The 14,436-nt window shown below is 41.0% G+C and overlaps 1 protein-coding gene across 2 annotated transcripts in view; it reads right to left on the bottom strand.

Annotated features, from left to right (window-relative positions):
• Positions 1–343: 343 nt before the first annotated feature.
• The window catches only part of pnpla7a (patatin-like phospholipase domain containing 7a), a 28,058-nt gene continuing 13,965 nt past the window's right edge, over positions 344–14,436 (bottom strand). The window contains exons 21-36 of one of the 2 annotated variants that reach the window (XM_079657788.1): positions 13,642–13,708; positions 13,388–13,537; positions 12,693–12,756; positions 12,298–12,466; positions 11,102–11,284; positions 10,794–10,912; positions 10,434–10,590; positions 8,669–8,785; positions 8,472–8,541; positions 8,109–8,225; positions 7,737–7,885; positions 7,438–7,590; positions 7,098–7,217; positions 5,187–5,271; positions 4,299–4,483; positions 344–3,352 (exon numbers count right to left, since the gene is read on the bottom strand). In XM_079657788.1, the coding sequence (XP_079513914.1) occupies positions 4,362–4,483; positions 5,187–5,271; positions 7,098–7,217; positions 7,438–7,590; positions 7,737–7,885; positions 8,109–8,225; positions 8,472–8,541; positions 8,669–8,785; positions 10,434–10,590; positions 10,794–10,912; positions 11,102–11,284; positions 12,298–12,466; positions 12,693–12,756; positions 13,388–13,537; positions 13,642–13,708 (1,842 nt within the window). In that variant the 3' untranslated portion in view covers positions 344–3,352; positions 4,299–4,361. The remainder of the gene's footprint in view (positions 3,353–4,298; positions 4,484–5,186; positions 5,272–7,097; positions 7,218–7,437; positions 7,591–7,736; positions 7,886–8,108; positions 8,226–8,471; positions 8,542–8,668; positions 8,786–10,433; positions 10,591–10,793; positions 10,913–11,101; positions 11,285–12,297; positions 12,467–12,692; positions 12,757–13,387; positions 13,538–13,641; positions 13,709–14,436) is intronic. The other variant, XM_079657789.1, reaches the window with a different exon arrangement.

The raw sequence follows: 14,436 nt of genomic DNA, 5'->3' as shown, positions 1-14,436 counted from the left end.
TATGAGTTTTTTAAAAAGGTTTTCACAAACTTTACTATCTTGTATTTTTGACATTTTTGACTACGTTGTTTTAAAAAAATATTGTGTCCATACTATGCCGTTTTTGCATATTTTATACATACCAAAATATGTCGTTTTAAACATATTTTTGACATACTATAATTCATTTTTATTAAATGATTCATATTTTGTGTTTTTTTTTTATTTGATGCTAGAATATGATTTTTTTTTTGTATATGGTAAAATGACTTTTTTGTTACAATGAACAATAATAGAAGTCAGTTATTTTCTGTAGCAAACTGCAGAGCCAGATGGATAACAGAGTAATGACTGACATACAGAGTACAACAGCAAAACAGTGATTTATTAGTAAGAATTGATTATCAAAACGAACATTTATCAAATGACATAAATATAGACAAGTAACCAATGTCATACAGTCCAGGTAAACATTCATCATTGTACACTAATCCTAAATTAGGGCACGAGTGGTTGTGTTTCTGTAGGGTCATCTGAGGCTTTGTTACATTAACTTTATGGCACAGTTCCACACATTACACAATAACTTAATCCATTACCATGTCCCATTTAGTAAAGTAGAGAAACATTCATTCTGCCAGAGAACATCAATTCATTGTGCTTGGTTTTTGGAAACCACCCAAAAGTAAAAATAAAAACACACACCAGTGCAAAAAACCATCACCTCCTTGGTAAACAATATTACCCCATCCCTGCTTTTTCTCTAATGTGTCCAGACTCCATTTCTCCAACACCATATGGGATCCCAAAGTGTTTATCACAAGGTTTCTCCTGCTGTCAGGCTGCAGGCACTGTAGCACCAGTTAGCCGCAGGATGCTATATTCAGAAAATAAGATCTTGAAAAGTTGCATTGATATTCTAACTGCATTGAATGTTACAGATACAGTACGTGACACGTGTTCGTTCAACACGTGTTACAATCACTGTAACAACGCTTGTTGGCCAGATAAGGACATGTTTGTAAATAAAAAGTATATACAAGTATATATTCATGATTCTTTCAGAACCAAAATGGTTAAGCACTTTTGTTATGGCTCATGCAATAAGGTGATTAATCATTACCGGAAATACTACTTACTTTGATAACTTATGAATTGTTCATAAATAACAAAACTGCCAATCATTTAAAAGGTTCCAGTTTCTCAGCTACAGTAATTGTTTTAATACTTTACACTACACTGAGGTACTCTGGGTTTTGGACGGTTGAGACAAATGAAATGTAGAGATGGCATCTTCGGCTCTAAGGCATTTTCATATCCATTTCTTTCGTATAGACAAAAATATAAATCTGTTAACTGAACCAATAAAGATCACACAAATCAATTGCTAATACTTATTAGATGTAATTTGTGTAAAGTTAGCTCTTAAAGAATTGGTTAAATATCATACAGAGAGGTTTGTTTAACAAGATTTGAACTCAATCTGTTAGTGTATTCGTGCATTGCATTTCTGGAGTGATTGTCCAGTTATTGTGTGAAAAACCATCTAGGGTTTAGTTTGTCTACATTATTGGTTTCATTTTAAACATATTTTGTGGAATTAACTTATTAGGTGTGCAAAGAAAATCATATGACAATGTCACGACACAAATAAATCCAAATCACTGGAAACAAGTTAGAACCTGTGTTGACAAGCCAAGTAACAACATGTTCCTGTGAATAACTGATCTGCTGCTGCAAATAGCTCAAACTGTACTGAGGCGAGTGGAGCGTCACCCTAGAGATCCACAGTGCTGCTCAGTCTGTGTACGACTCAAGCCAGAAAACAGACGGGTGGGGGGGGGGGGATGAATCTAGTTGATCTAGTGCTTTGAAGTGGAATGCAATCATTACTTCCCTCCGTGTCCCTGGTACGCTACGTGTGACAAAGCTGTGCTGACAGCCATGGCCACAGTGTGCGGCTTATTCTGATCTCTTTCTGCTTTTCTAAATGACGGTTGTCGATGTGGATCGTCACAAAGACTGCATGTAGAAAAGTTAAAGAATGCCGGTGAGCTTAGAACAATTATATATTTGGATGCCACTTTATCAGGTAGAAATGTACAATGCAGTACAACTGTTCTGCCATGAAGCCTACTTTATATGCTGCCCATGATCAGTGTAGCCACCATGTTTTAGCATTGAGGTCACAGTTAGAGTACAATTGCATTCTAATTAGTTGTATTTTGAATACTCTGCCACCCTAAATGTAGGTTAATGTGGCCAACGAATATAAACACCTTAATATAATGCAGTCAAGCACAACCTCATAGGATTGGTAAAGGTAGAATATATGGCTAGTGTGTTGTATTGACGTTAGATTTACGGGTACACCTCATAAAGTGGCCCCTGAACGCATTTGTCTATCTAGTGGTATCTAGCCATGTAAATAGTTCAGCCTTTCTTTGACCACGTTTCTGAGATTTCTGCCCCAGAAAATACACATAAGGTGTTTTATAGAGAAATGTATTCAGAAAATAAAAGATGCTCAAACATCACTATCAGCTGAGTGCACTTGATCTATGTTCTACTCAGGGAATTAAACCTGATGAAAACTCTTGACATTGCCGATTATTCAGAGCTTTGATTTACAAGAATGTCTTTGTGACCACTTAAAATAAAAAAGAATGTCTTCAGTCACATTACTGTGAAGAGAACTTTACCTGTGGTCAGTCAATAATTACCATCATTATTATAATTGTAGAATATTTGTTCTATTCGGAAAAGTTGAATTTGCTTCATAAGAAAACTATCTGCATGTCTAGATAACAGGGAAGGGGAGAAACAAAGGTATTTTGGAATATAGGTTAACTGACACCATACATCTGTCTTCCTAGCATAATCAGCCATAAGTAATAGTTCTCACTTAATGAATATCTCCTCACCTCTCCTGGTGTCATTCATGTTAAGCTACAGCAAGTACTCTTGACTCTCAATATGAGAAATGATTTGCATGCAGCTGCTCTTGTGTAAAAGGAATGCATAGGATTTGCAGCTGAGTAATTGCGAGACTCACTGCTTGTAATCGTTTTTTAAAAGGGGGGGCGTCCGTAAGTCATGTCAGCCAAACTTAACGACGCTCGGCTACAGAGGGCACAATGGTTCTCGTCGTCATGCCGACAGGGGTAGGGGACAGGTTTTGTGGCGGGGTGGAAAGACAGACAGGTTACATGTTGGGTGACCTGATTCAGTTAGAGGTCATTGCAGCAGTGTTCACTTCATGGACTGTTTGGGAAGGACTTCCTGGTGTGACGGACTGTCGGGGGGGGGGGGGGGCCTGGCTGCTGGAGGGTGAGGTGATGCGGCGTGCAAGTCTCCCATCCAGCTCTTCATCCTGAGAATCACAAGGAAGGTCATGTATCAGTGAAGAAGCAAGGAGCTCAAATGACATTAATAATGCTATTGAATAAAGATAAGTGTGTCTTGTCAATCCATTAATAATCTCAATCTAACTGTTCATCTTGCTCTTTCAATAACTAGCTAAACTTTAAAGTGTTAAGTAACCAAAATAAATGGCCTTTTATGGCCTGGGCTAAGACCTCGAAACCACTCACGCATCCTGTCCTTAACCCTTTATAGGGCACTATTAGGTTCACTCTAACGCTAACCCGTTTCAGGCCTCTGCTGATTGGTCAAATTCCCCGATGGCGCGCTCTGTGGCTTAGAGTGATATTCGCTGATTGGCTGGGAGAAAACCACATGCTTTTTGAACTCACTGAGTCGCGGGGGGGCGCCATGTTTGGTAACCCTAACCCAAATATGGATAAAGGGTTAATCCACCATCAACATTCGATCTGTGTGATGTGCCGTTACAGCGTTAATAATCCCCATCTCTTTTGTTATAGTAGGGTACACGTAACACTTCTTTCTTGGACGGACAAAAGCTCCACTTGCCAGTTAAACTAAATCTTTTATGTACTGGAATATGCAATCATTTATTTGATTTGTCTGCTTTGGGAAACACTTTTTAAGGGTGACCAGGGTTTAAGGGGTTTGTCTCAAATTCATCGCCCAACAGCTTAACTACAACAAAAACACATCATTTACTTTAATGAGGTGGCTCTCTAGTGTCTTCCACCTACTTTCAGGAAATGTTTTACAGCAAAAAAGGAATTGGCCTGGCTCCAGTGAACTTGAATCTCTTTCTGTACCAAAGCCAACAGGACACATTTGACTTTCCCAAAGTCTAGATTAAACATGAAGTTATGGTGCTCAAAAAGTATGTTGTGAAGAGAGAGAAAAACATTGATAGAAGCACACTGCAGAAGTCTATGGTTTACCATTGTTTTAGACATGACTCAAATGCATTGGCTTCTTTAAAGAAAAGAATGGCCATAGTGTGTTCACGCCGTGTCAGCAGTCTCCTCCCCCTCAGTGGGCTCTCCGTAGCAGTTATAGAGCTCCATGTCAGACAGAGCGCTCTCCAGAGCCTCCTCGTCGTAGTCAGTTTGGAAGTCTGACTCCTCTGAGGGAGGGGAGGGAGACAGGAAGCAGAGCATTGTGGGTGAAGAAGTCAGAATATGTGGTGTGTAAAACAGGTGAGAAATGGAAGTGGGGGAGCAGGTGAGTGAGTCAGAATATCAAAAATGTAAAAGTGTGACGAGCGACAGATGACAAACACGTTAAAAATAGAAAGAGTGAGAGGGACGGAAATATCAAGGAAAAACACCACTGGTAGCTGAATGATGTGGAACTCAAGGACGCTTTAAGACCTCATCGCAACTTCCACTTCTAACACATGAGTTACACACTTTAAATAACGTGTTTGTTTTTTAAAGTTCAGCATCAAAACATTTTGTGGGGCCCTTGTTTGGGAAATAAAACGTATGCATTATATTTGAATCATCTGCTGATTATGACTACTTTTTTACAAAATGCGATAAATTTAAAAATGCCTATTAAGAGTTTTTAATAATATTAAAAGGTCCGTAATAGTCCCTAAAAGGAACCTTTAACCCTTTCTAAGACCCTGCTGACAGCCTGTACAATACGGTTGCATACATTTGAACATGTGACTGCTCAAATGTATTCTGCAATGGAGATGCAGAAACAGACAGGAAAAATAATCTATAAACAAATAACAGCGAGCATGGGAAAGACCAATATCAGCATGTTTCTCTGTACTCATGTGTAACTAAAGTACAATGGAGGGTGTGTCTGTTTTTTACCGTCCACCAGGACAGGTTTGACGGGCTCGATGCGGGACACGATTTCTGCCAGGTCAGTGAAGGAGGCATTGGGAGACGTCAGCACCTGGAAGACAAGTATAAATATTACAGATAATGATTTCAATAAACTGAGCCATTGTTTATCATTGTTCAACAGCCTCGCTAACATCAAACGTTGCGTTATATATCAAATGCACACTATAGGACTCATCATTGCAAACTGTATAGCCTAACTGGATGGTCCTCACCTAGTATGCGTAGGATGCAGCATTGGTTTTTATTAATGTATAAAAGCCATTTTAGGAAAGCTTCCACTGAACATATGTGCCAGATTTGCCCCAGTTTGTGACTCTTAAAACCTCAGATCCAGTGCCTGGATACGGTTCCAGGTTCCTGCTGTGCGGACTGAGGCTGGGAAAAGGAGTCTTTTTTATTATGGTCCTTGGTCCTGGAATGACCTTCAATCAAGCCTAAAACTCACGGCACTTGTCTCAATAGCATGTTTTAAATTGAAGTTGTCTGAAGTCCTTACCACCAGCTGCTCTTGCAGTAGTAATTAGTGCTTATTACCTTACTTACGGTCCTAATGTGCTCAATGTAGGGACTGCTTTTTCGTCTTTTGTTTTCTTATGTTCTCTGTATTTTATATGTTTGTGTTATGTGTAACGTTGCTGCCTTCTTGGCCAGGTCAGCGTTGCAAATTAGATTTTATCTGGTTAAATAAAGGTTAATTAATCTTTTTTTTTTAAAACACTTTTTTTTTTTAAGAGTGATTATGAAAAATTGCCAATTGGGGCAAAAGAGACACAAAATCTGTCCATATATTAACTCCTTCCACCATGTAAACAGAAAACCACAGAGAGGAAACCAGCGAAAGCTTTGAGGCAAAAAATGTTCTCATGGCGATCTAATTGTTGCCATTTTCACTTCTTTCATGTCATCTTAAATGGACATGACATTTGTGCACACATTTCGGTTAAGACCAATTCTGACATTCTGACATGATCTTCTTTGGTTCCTCAGACACAATACAATTCAGTGTTTTTTTATTTAATGTTGTTTTTTAGACACAATCACCCTCTTTTGTTTTCAAATTTCTACCACCATCTCGGTTAGAGAAGCATCTTTTCCCCTGAGGGTGCTCCCTACAATAGCACCTTAAAAAACATCTACAAAGATATCACAATTATTCAGGTTAATGTGATGCTCTGCGGCTATTCTCAAAACTCATTTAGATATCAGCCCTAGTATCTGATGCTCCTCATGTTGTTCATATCCTTGCTGATTATCTCAACCTCTCATCATCCTGTCTTCTTCCTTGTTTAGTTGGTCTTTTGTCTCTCATTGTCATAGCTCAGGGACAAATGTGGTTTACGGCTAATCCGTGTTTCTGTGCTTTAAGAGAACGGCCCGATGCAGAGTTTTAATTGTATTACTTTAACCGCAGTGTAGCCCAAAGCCGGCAGCATCAGGCTGTTGACATTGAAATGCAGTTGCCAGTGAAAAGCGTAGAAACGAGAGAAAATGTTAAACATGTAGTACACCCATGTGGTTGATTAAACACACATTGACTGCAAATGAGATTAAAGACGCCGACTGAACTGGAGAGGATTTGAATTTAGCTTTGTTCTTTTTGCACAGATGGGTACTAATGCAGAGCAGTCACTGAGATAATGTGTTTGTGAGCTAATCAGTTAGATTGCTAAACCCAGACGATCGAAACAATAAGAGATGGAGAAACAACTTTGAAGATGTCCTCAGTCAGCCACTTTACTGTAAATCACAAATATACATACTTGTACTTCACCCTACGAGTTGAACTAGGCCCAGGCTCTTGTGTTGCTCTGCATTTAACTTTACTTAATGTTTTTTTTTTTTAAATATATAGTTTCCCTCTTCCTCCATCCTTACATTGTTCTTGCTCCGGGTGTTGTGGAACTCCTCCTGGTGTCGGTCTTTCAACATTTTCTCCACCACTCCGCTGCGCGTCCACACGTCAAACACAGTCTTTCCGTGCTGGTATCCCACCTCCTGCATTTCACAAATACACAGGTATCAGTGTATATATTATGTATACATATTTCTATTACTCGGGATGTTGGGAAACAGTATTTTCGATCTCTCTGTCTGTACACACAAACTGAACAAATGACAATAAAGTTGACTTTGACCATCTCTACTGATGGCCAAAATCGATAAGACACGTCAGGATACTTTATGAAAACGTTATACGTGTTCTGTGTAAACTTACAGCAATCTCGTCAAACTTGCCAAACTCCAGAGTGCCGTATCTGTCGATCGGAGGTCTGATGTACTCGCAGTAGTCGCTGCTCTTTACAGACTCCAGCTGTCTCACGCAGCACACGTAGGCCAGGCGAGTCTGGATCTCTGCCATGTCTAACACCTAAAACAGCAAGTGTGGAAACGAGCATATGCATCTCTGAAAAACACGTACAATGATATCCTCATACTTATTCATAGGACTCATTTAGTTTAAAAACACAACCGCGCACAGCTTGTTGTGTCTTCATTTTTTAATCAATCCATTACCTTTACTTTCTCAGCTAGGGGGTTGAAGCGTTTCCATAGCAGCCACCAGCCTGAGAGTGAGTCTCCGTAATTAGTGAGGTTGGTTTCATCCCGGCTGCCCACGTCGATAGCTATCACTACTTTGGCCCCCATGGAGCGCGCCACATCAGCTGGGAGAAGAAAATAGGGTGGAGATTGAGAAATAATCAATCGTACACGGGTGTTAAAATAGAAGATACCTGATTCATCTTCAGGTATTTTTAAATATGCGCAAATAGCACAGCAGCATTGATATATGCTATTTGCTTGGCAGCGCAGTAAGGAGATAGTGTTATCGTTTGCAGATGTTTGAGATTTCCTTTTTGTGTTATATGTGCAGGTTCAGTAACACACCTGGCAGGTTGTTGATGTAGCCTCCGTCCATCAGCAGGTGTCCATCTTTGGGGTCGCAGAGCGGAGGTAGATACCCAGACAGAGACATGCTGGCGCGAACATACCGCCACAGAGAACCTCAAACAGAAAACAGAAAACGTTGTTATGCAAATGTATTAAATTGAAGGCAACCAACCTGAACTGAAAGAAAATGAGTCATCAGTGAGACTAATTAAAGGGTCAGTTCACCAATGAGGACAGTGGACATCTCAGAAGCAGATGAGAAAATGAGAAATCAGAATCTGCCACCATGGCTGTGTTAGGATAGGAAAACTCTCTTTCTGTTATAACGGGTTTAATAAAATTTAAAAAAAGTGCACCTACCATCAGTGTGTACTCTCATGGCGGAGGTAGTGATGTCAGTTGTAATATTGAAGTACGGGATCCGAAGGTCCTGAATACACAAAAGATCAGATAAACAAACGTTAACATGATCCGGTTGACTAGTGAATGTCTGAATCAGCTCAAACAACATGCGTGGTGATCTCTATGCGTCGTTTTATAGTTCCTTGTGAACTCGCCTCAATCTGTTTGCCCTTGAAGACATTGCTGACGCTTGAGTTGAAGGCAGCGCCGGAGAACATGGAGGTCACTGGGTACGTCAAGTCCAGAACCTTCGTGAATACCGATGTCATCCCCTTCAAAGAAAGAAAGAAAGGTCAAATGACTTCTGTCCAAAACAAGATGTCTCTGTAGTAAAAGGCTGAATTAATCCCTGAAATTCAAGTTGATGTAGAAAAATCTACAGAACTTGTATTCATTGTTGTTGTTGCTGTACAACAGTTTTTCTTTGTAAACATTATTTTCAATGACAATTAGAAACACCTCAATAAAAGGTAAATTCATTTCAGCAACATTTCAACAGCGCAAACTGTCCTGTTCTGACTTTGCTAAGGACAAACGTTTTATTACAGCAGTGGTTACTTTAATTTGATACAGCTACACAGCCAGCTGCATCTGAAGAAAAAAGGTTTAGAACCAAGGACAGAACCACAGGAGGACGGGGAGGCGGGACAAACTGCGGGAGGACCAATCACATGACATGCTCAGCCTGCAGACTGAGGAGGTGTCTCAAATCAGCCGTCAAGGATGTTCACGGGGTTAAAGACACAAAGATCACTTCATATTACAACTAAGTGTTTCACTTCAACAGTGTATGTAAAACTATACACATATTACTTTTAATGGTTAATCAGCAAAGTGTAGTTAATACAATAGAAAGTAGAAAAGAGGTCTTAGTTGCATTATAATTTAAATAGAATGACGAGAGAGAGAGAGAGTCACCTTCACAAGGACAGTCGCCACTATAAAATGTAAACTGCTTGAACATATTCCTCTTCTACCCGAGTAAAAAAAGGTTTCAATCAGAAACTTTCACAAAACACAATCTTGTCTAATAAATAATCCACATTAAACATTTGTTTGTCACAGTTGTTGGCCTAATTCAAGGCTGCCATCTCACGGGACAAAACGTCTCCAGGCTCTGCAGTCAGCATATGTTGTGCAACAGATTACACATGATACATCAACAACAACAAGTTATTCCAAAAACAGTAGGAAGAGGTTTCCTGATGGAAAAAATGCTCAATGTCCGCTCAAATACATCCAGGGAGATTTGTTGGTCATCCTCTGTCCAACATGTATTTAACGTCATAGTGGTATAACATTTTGAATGCCTTGTTGATAGAGCAGATCCAAATATCAATAGCTCTCACATGTGGATCCTAATATTTGGGTCCCCTATTATACTGTTTTTCATCAATATATTATAGTTCTCAGATATATATGAACATGTCTCTGAAGTGTTTGGCTCCAAACACCAAACAGATCATTGCAGCATCCCCTAATCCCCTCTGTTTCAGCCCTGTTTCAAAAGTGCTGATTCCCTGTCTGTCACTTTCGATGAAAATAAGGAGCCCCTCCCCACGCCCCTCTGAGAGAGATTTGGTTAGAAAGAACACTATGGGGCTCTAGGAGGAGATTCAGGTGATATTTTTTTTTTGGGGGGGAGGGGCGGGGGTACCTTGGTTGGTGATTGGCTAATGGTTACACAAGCCAAAAAATCGTTATGACATCATAAAGTGGCTAAAATCTGATCAGCTCATTTTCAGACAGGTTTTTAGATAAATGGATCAGGACAAAAAGAGAGAGAATCTTTGTTCCTGAAACTTTCAGAATCTCTTTACACAGAGGTGACACATGTTTATGTATAAAAGACACGGAAAAGTGGATTTTGCATAATAGGTGACCTTTAAAAGACTAGTGTCATGGTGCTCTGACTCTCACCATGGCCCACTCTCTGGCCCTCATCCTCATGCGGCTGTGGCTCTTGTCCTCAGCGTATATTGCCCCCATCAGGGAGCCTATAGAGGTGCCACCGATGAGGTCCACTGGGATGCCGGCTTCACAGAGAGCTCGCACTATCCCCACCTGGGAACAGCCCCTGAACAGGAGATAAACAACAGAGAGGAATGTAACTACTTATCCAAAAAAAGATGCAGGTGGGCTGAGAGATTAAACAAAAAGCTTTGTGATTAAAGGTCTTAGGCTCTGACTATAGAATCCATTAAACCCAGAAGAGTGTTTCAGATGTTATATATAAAAGTGAATGTCTTAGATTCAGTTGAAGACAGACAGGAGCGTTACCTGGCCCCTCCCCCTCCCAGGATGAGAGCAATAGAGTTTCCTGTGAGGACTCGAGCCAGGCGGGAGAAGTCTGAGTGGCGGTCTGCAGGCTTCTCAAACACACGTAGATACAGCTCCAACTGCAAAACAGAAACATTGAGATTACTTGAATACAAGTAGAGAGTGGGATGTTGAGAGGAATGAACTGGATGAGAGATCATAGATGTTGAATAAGATGAAGATTATAAAAAGGCCTACAGTAAATGCAAGATGGAAACAGCCGCAGGGGAGAATTAAAGAGAAGGAAAAACAACTTTCTTAATTCTTACCAGTTTGGGCAGGCTCCTCTTAGAGAAGACCCTTCGAGGACAGAACAGGTGGAGGTGTCTGGAGATCCAGCTCCGCATGTTGAGCCAGTCCACAGTTCCTTTGGGTGGGGGGCCGTCCTCTCGGTGCAGCAGCACCAGCTGCTTCTGGGCCCGCACCGCACTTCCTTCCAACATGCGCTCCAGCTAAGAGGGAAGACATGGAGCACAGATGTTATTCTCCTCACTCTCTTCACGGTGGCTCCTATCGAGTGCTTGCACAGAATTTTGAGTGTTTCCAAGAAGAATACTGCAAACTCCTGCGTGCGTGCGTGCGTGCGTGTGCGTGCGTGCGTGTCCTGAAAGATAAAACCCAGAGCTATGACTCATTCCGAGCCTGGGCTGATATTGATCGGTCCATATCCTGTTAAAAACGGGGGAACATTCTTTACCTTTCTCTGTGCCCATTTGTCCCTTAGAAGGCAATTACCTCCCCTTCATCAGCTGGACCGGCGCTTCCGTCTCCCGCACCCCCTCTCTCTTTAACAGCATCCACGCTTTTGCTCATTTAGTCAATACGCCCAAGGGTCCGATACAAACCCCCACCGTGATTCTAGAGGATAACTGACCCTAATATCAAATCACAAAAACACCTAACAGTAATCGGTGTGAGGATTTCTCTGGAGAGGAAATCCAGACAAAGGTGAGTTAATGTATGGTGAGCTGTACCAAGCACCATTAACCCTTTAAGGTTTTCAATTAACTTCCAGCTTTCAAGATGTTCAGATTTTATGTTCGATTCTTTTTTAATGTCTCGTGTTGCGGAGATTAGCTGATAAAGACATTTATCAACAACACTTTTTCTGTTGTTGACAAATCCAGCAGAAAGACTAAAACCAACAATAACCTCATCCTCCTAGAAATGATTGTCAGTGTGTCGAAGGTCGGATATAGATTTTTCCGCCACACCTTGAGTAATGTAGCACTAAAGAGATAATGAATGAGCATTAGTATTTGGTTCATTTTGAGTCACTCTCCCATATAAAGTCCTGCAGCAAAAGATACGCCCAAATCCTACACTGAAAATTACAAGACAGATACAATAAGGAATTATGTTGGCTAAAAACTACAGTTCCAGAAAAAATATAATTCCTTACTCCATAGCCCATTTGTCTCCTATTCTCTTCCCACCTCTCTCCACACCCACCCTAACATCTCACCTCCCCCACGGCAGGGTCCTGCTCTCCTAGTCCCACGATAATGATGCAGTCGGCCTGACGGATGCAGCGCTGCGTCCAGGGGGTCAGTGTGTAGTCCGTCTGGTACAGAACTATGCGATGGATGTCTTCCTGTTGGCCCAGCCAGCTGGACAGACGGTACTCGTGGACACTGCAGACGGAAGAAGTGCATTAATGACAGCCGAGCTGGCAGAACACTGAACATCCATTTGCGCCAATTAAGTATACATAAGCTGAATGTAATGAGTGAGCCAGAAAGACAGCCAGCCAACAAAGTATCAAATAAGCCAACAAGTAGTAAGAGCAGAGTGTGTGGGGGGGGGGCTGAGGAGAATGAACCACTTTCCACACGTTTCTCAGTGAGTCACAAATCACACCTGTCTAATGCTGCAGCTCCAAGTCGCTGTTTAATGACATCACTGGTCAGCAGAAGCGTGGGACCTGTATGTGGAAAAACACAGCAGGTACAGTCAATGTGATGGGTTTAAGCACTCTTGACTCAGACAGGCTGCATGAGAAGTGCTTTTAATCATAATATTATAATAACCTAAATGAACAAAGGGTTCTGCACTGGGAGTACAGGTAACACACTTTACTGTTTTAGCTAATACATTCAAAGCCATAAAACACGCTGGACAGGATAGACACTCCCTTAGGCTTTAAACGCTCTTGCTGGAATAAAATCCAATTTCCTCAATTCAATTTGTACCTAAGGCACCCTCCCAGTTCAGATTGGAGACCTGGAGTAAACAGGAGAACCTAACATTAATCTACTCTGGAAGAGCCAGAGGTGTTACATCGTACTAGGGAGTAGCTATTGTACAAGAGGACCAGACACATCACACCTAAGTTGTATGAGTCGAGCAGAACAAGGCTCTGGTTGGGCGGCCATAAGCAGAGGTTTCCCTGAGAAGGCAGAATGTGTGCCCACGCTGGAAATGGTTTGGGCTAATTTAATATTATATAAAAAGAGACCATCCGGAACCTGAAGTGTCCTCGACCCTGAGCTCTGCCCTCTGTGCGGAGGATGGCACTGAAAACTGCCGTCAGCAAGATTCGGAGTATTTCTTACCTATTGCCATGAGTGCATGCTGCAGCTCCAGGGTGAAGGCGGTGAGAGGCACTTCTTCTGATACGGGCAGCACCGTCACCGTGGAGAGGTTGGAGGCTTGGTTCCCCGCATCCCACTTACTGCCCGGAGTGTGAAGGGCTAAACTGCGAGCTGAGGACATGCACACACATTAGCAAACCTCCCCCTCAACAGTGAGTGGAGATTAACACCAACACAGGTGGAGGCAACACTCTGAGCATATGAAGATACCTCACCTGTCAGAGGACCGTTGACCTGCTGGAGGATCTTCTGCCCCAGTAAGCGGATCAACCTGGTGACAACCTGAGAGGCCAGCATATTTAATAAGAGCCTTTGTGTTTCAGGTTGCAACTTTCCCATCATGTAAATAGCTTTAGATATGTTCGCAACAACATTTCAATTCAAAATACAAAGAACATACATTTTTGGGAACCCTTTACTATTACTGGGTGATATAGGATGTTATTGCGGAGCGTAAAACATATGAGATGATTGTGGTGAATTTTCCTTTTTGGATAGTATAGACAGAGAATTGAAAAATGAAGCCTGGTGAAAAGAATTAAGGAATTATCATTTAAGAAAGAACAGATTTTTTATTATTATACTTTATTGTGCATGGATCTTAATATTTAACATATATTTAATTAAAGATTGCAGGCTTTTCCATAAAAGGATGTTCCCTGAAAAATGTATGTGTCTGCAATTCAATATTTGTTTCTTAACTAAATGTACCGTAAAGTTAGGTTAGGTTTTAGGAAGGTCTTTTGTGCCATTTCAGTTATATTTAGAAGTGGGATATCATAGTAAATCAATTTATTTTCAACAGGGATAATTGTGGCATGCATTTTTTTATATGGTCCCATGCCTTCCCTTTACCCACACTTTTGTGAAGTTCATGATGAATTATAGATGTTCTCATTGTCTGGGGTAACATCTTCATTCATTTTCAAAGCTGACCTTTTGGACATTTCTACAATCAAATCAATATCCAATAAAAACTCATTGAAAATGAATTGTGTTTTCACAACAGC

This window comes from Notothenia rossii (genome assembly GCF_949606895.1).
Source record: "Notothenia rossii genome assembly, chromosome: 11".
Lineage (NCBI taxonomy): Eukaryota > Metazoa > Chordata > Actinopteri > Perciformes > Nototheniidae > Notothenia > Notothenia rossii.
The sequence above is the reverse complement of the archived record's forward strand: the minus strand, read 5'-3'. Positions and strand labels throughout refer to the sequence as shown.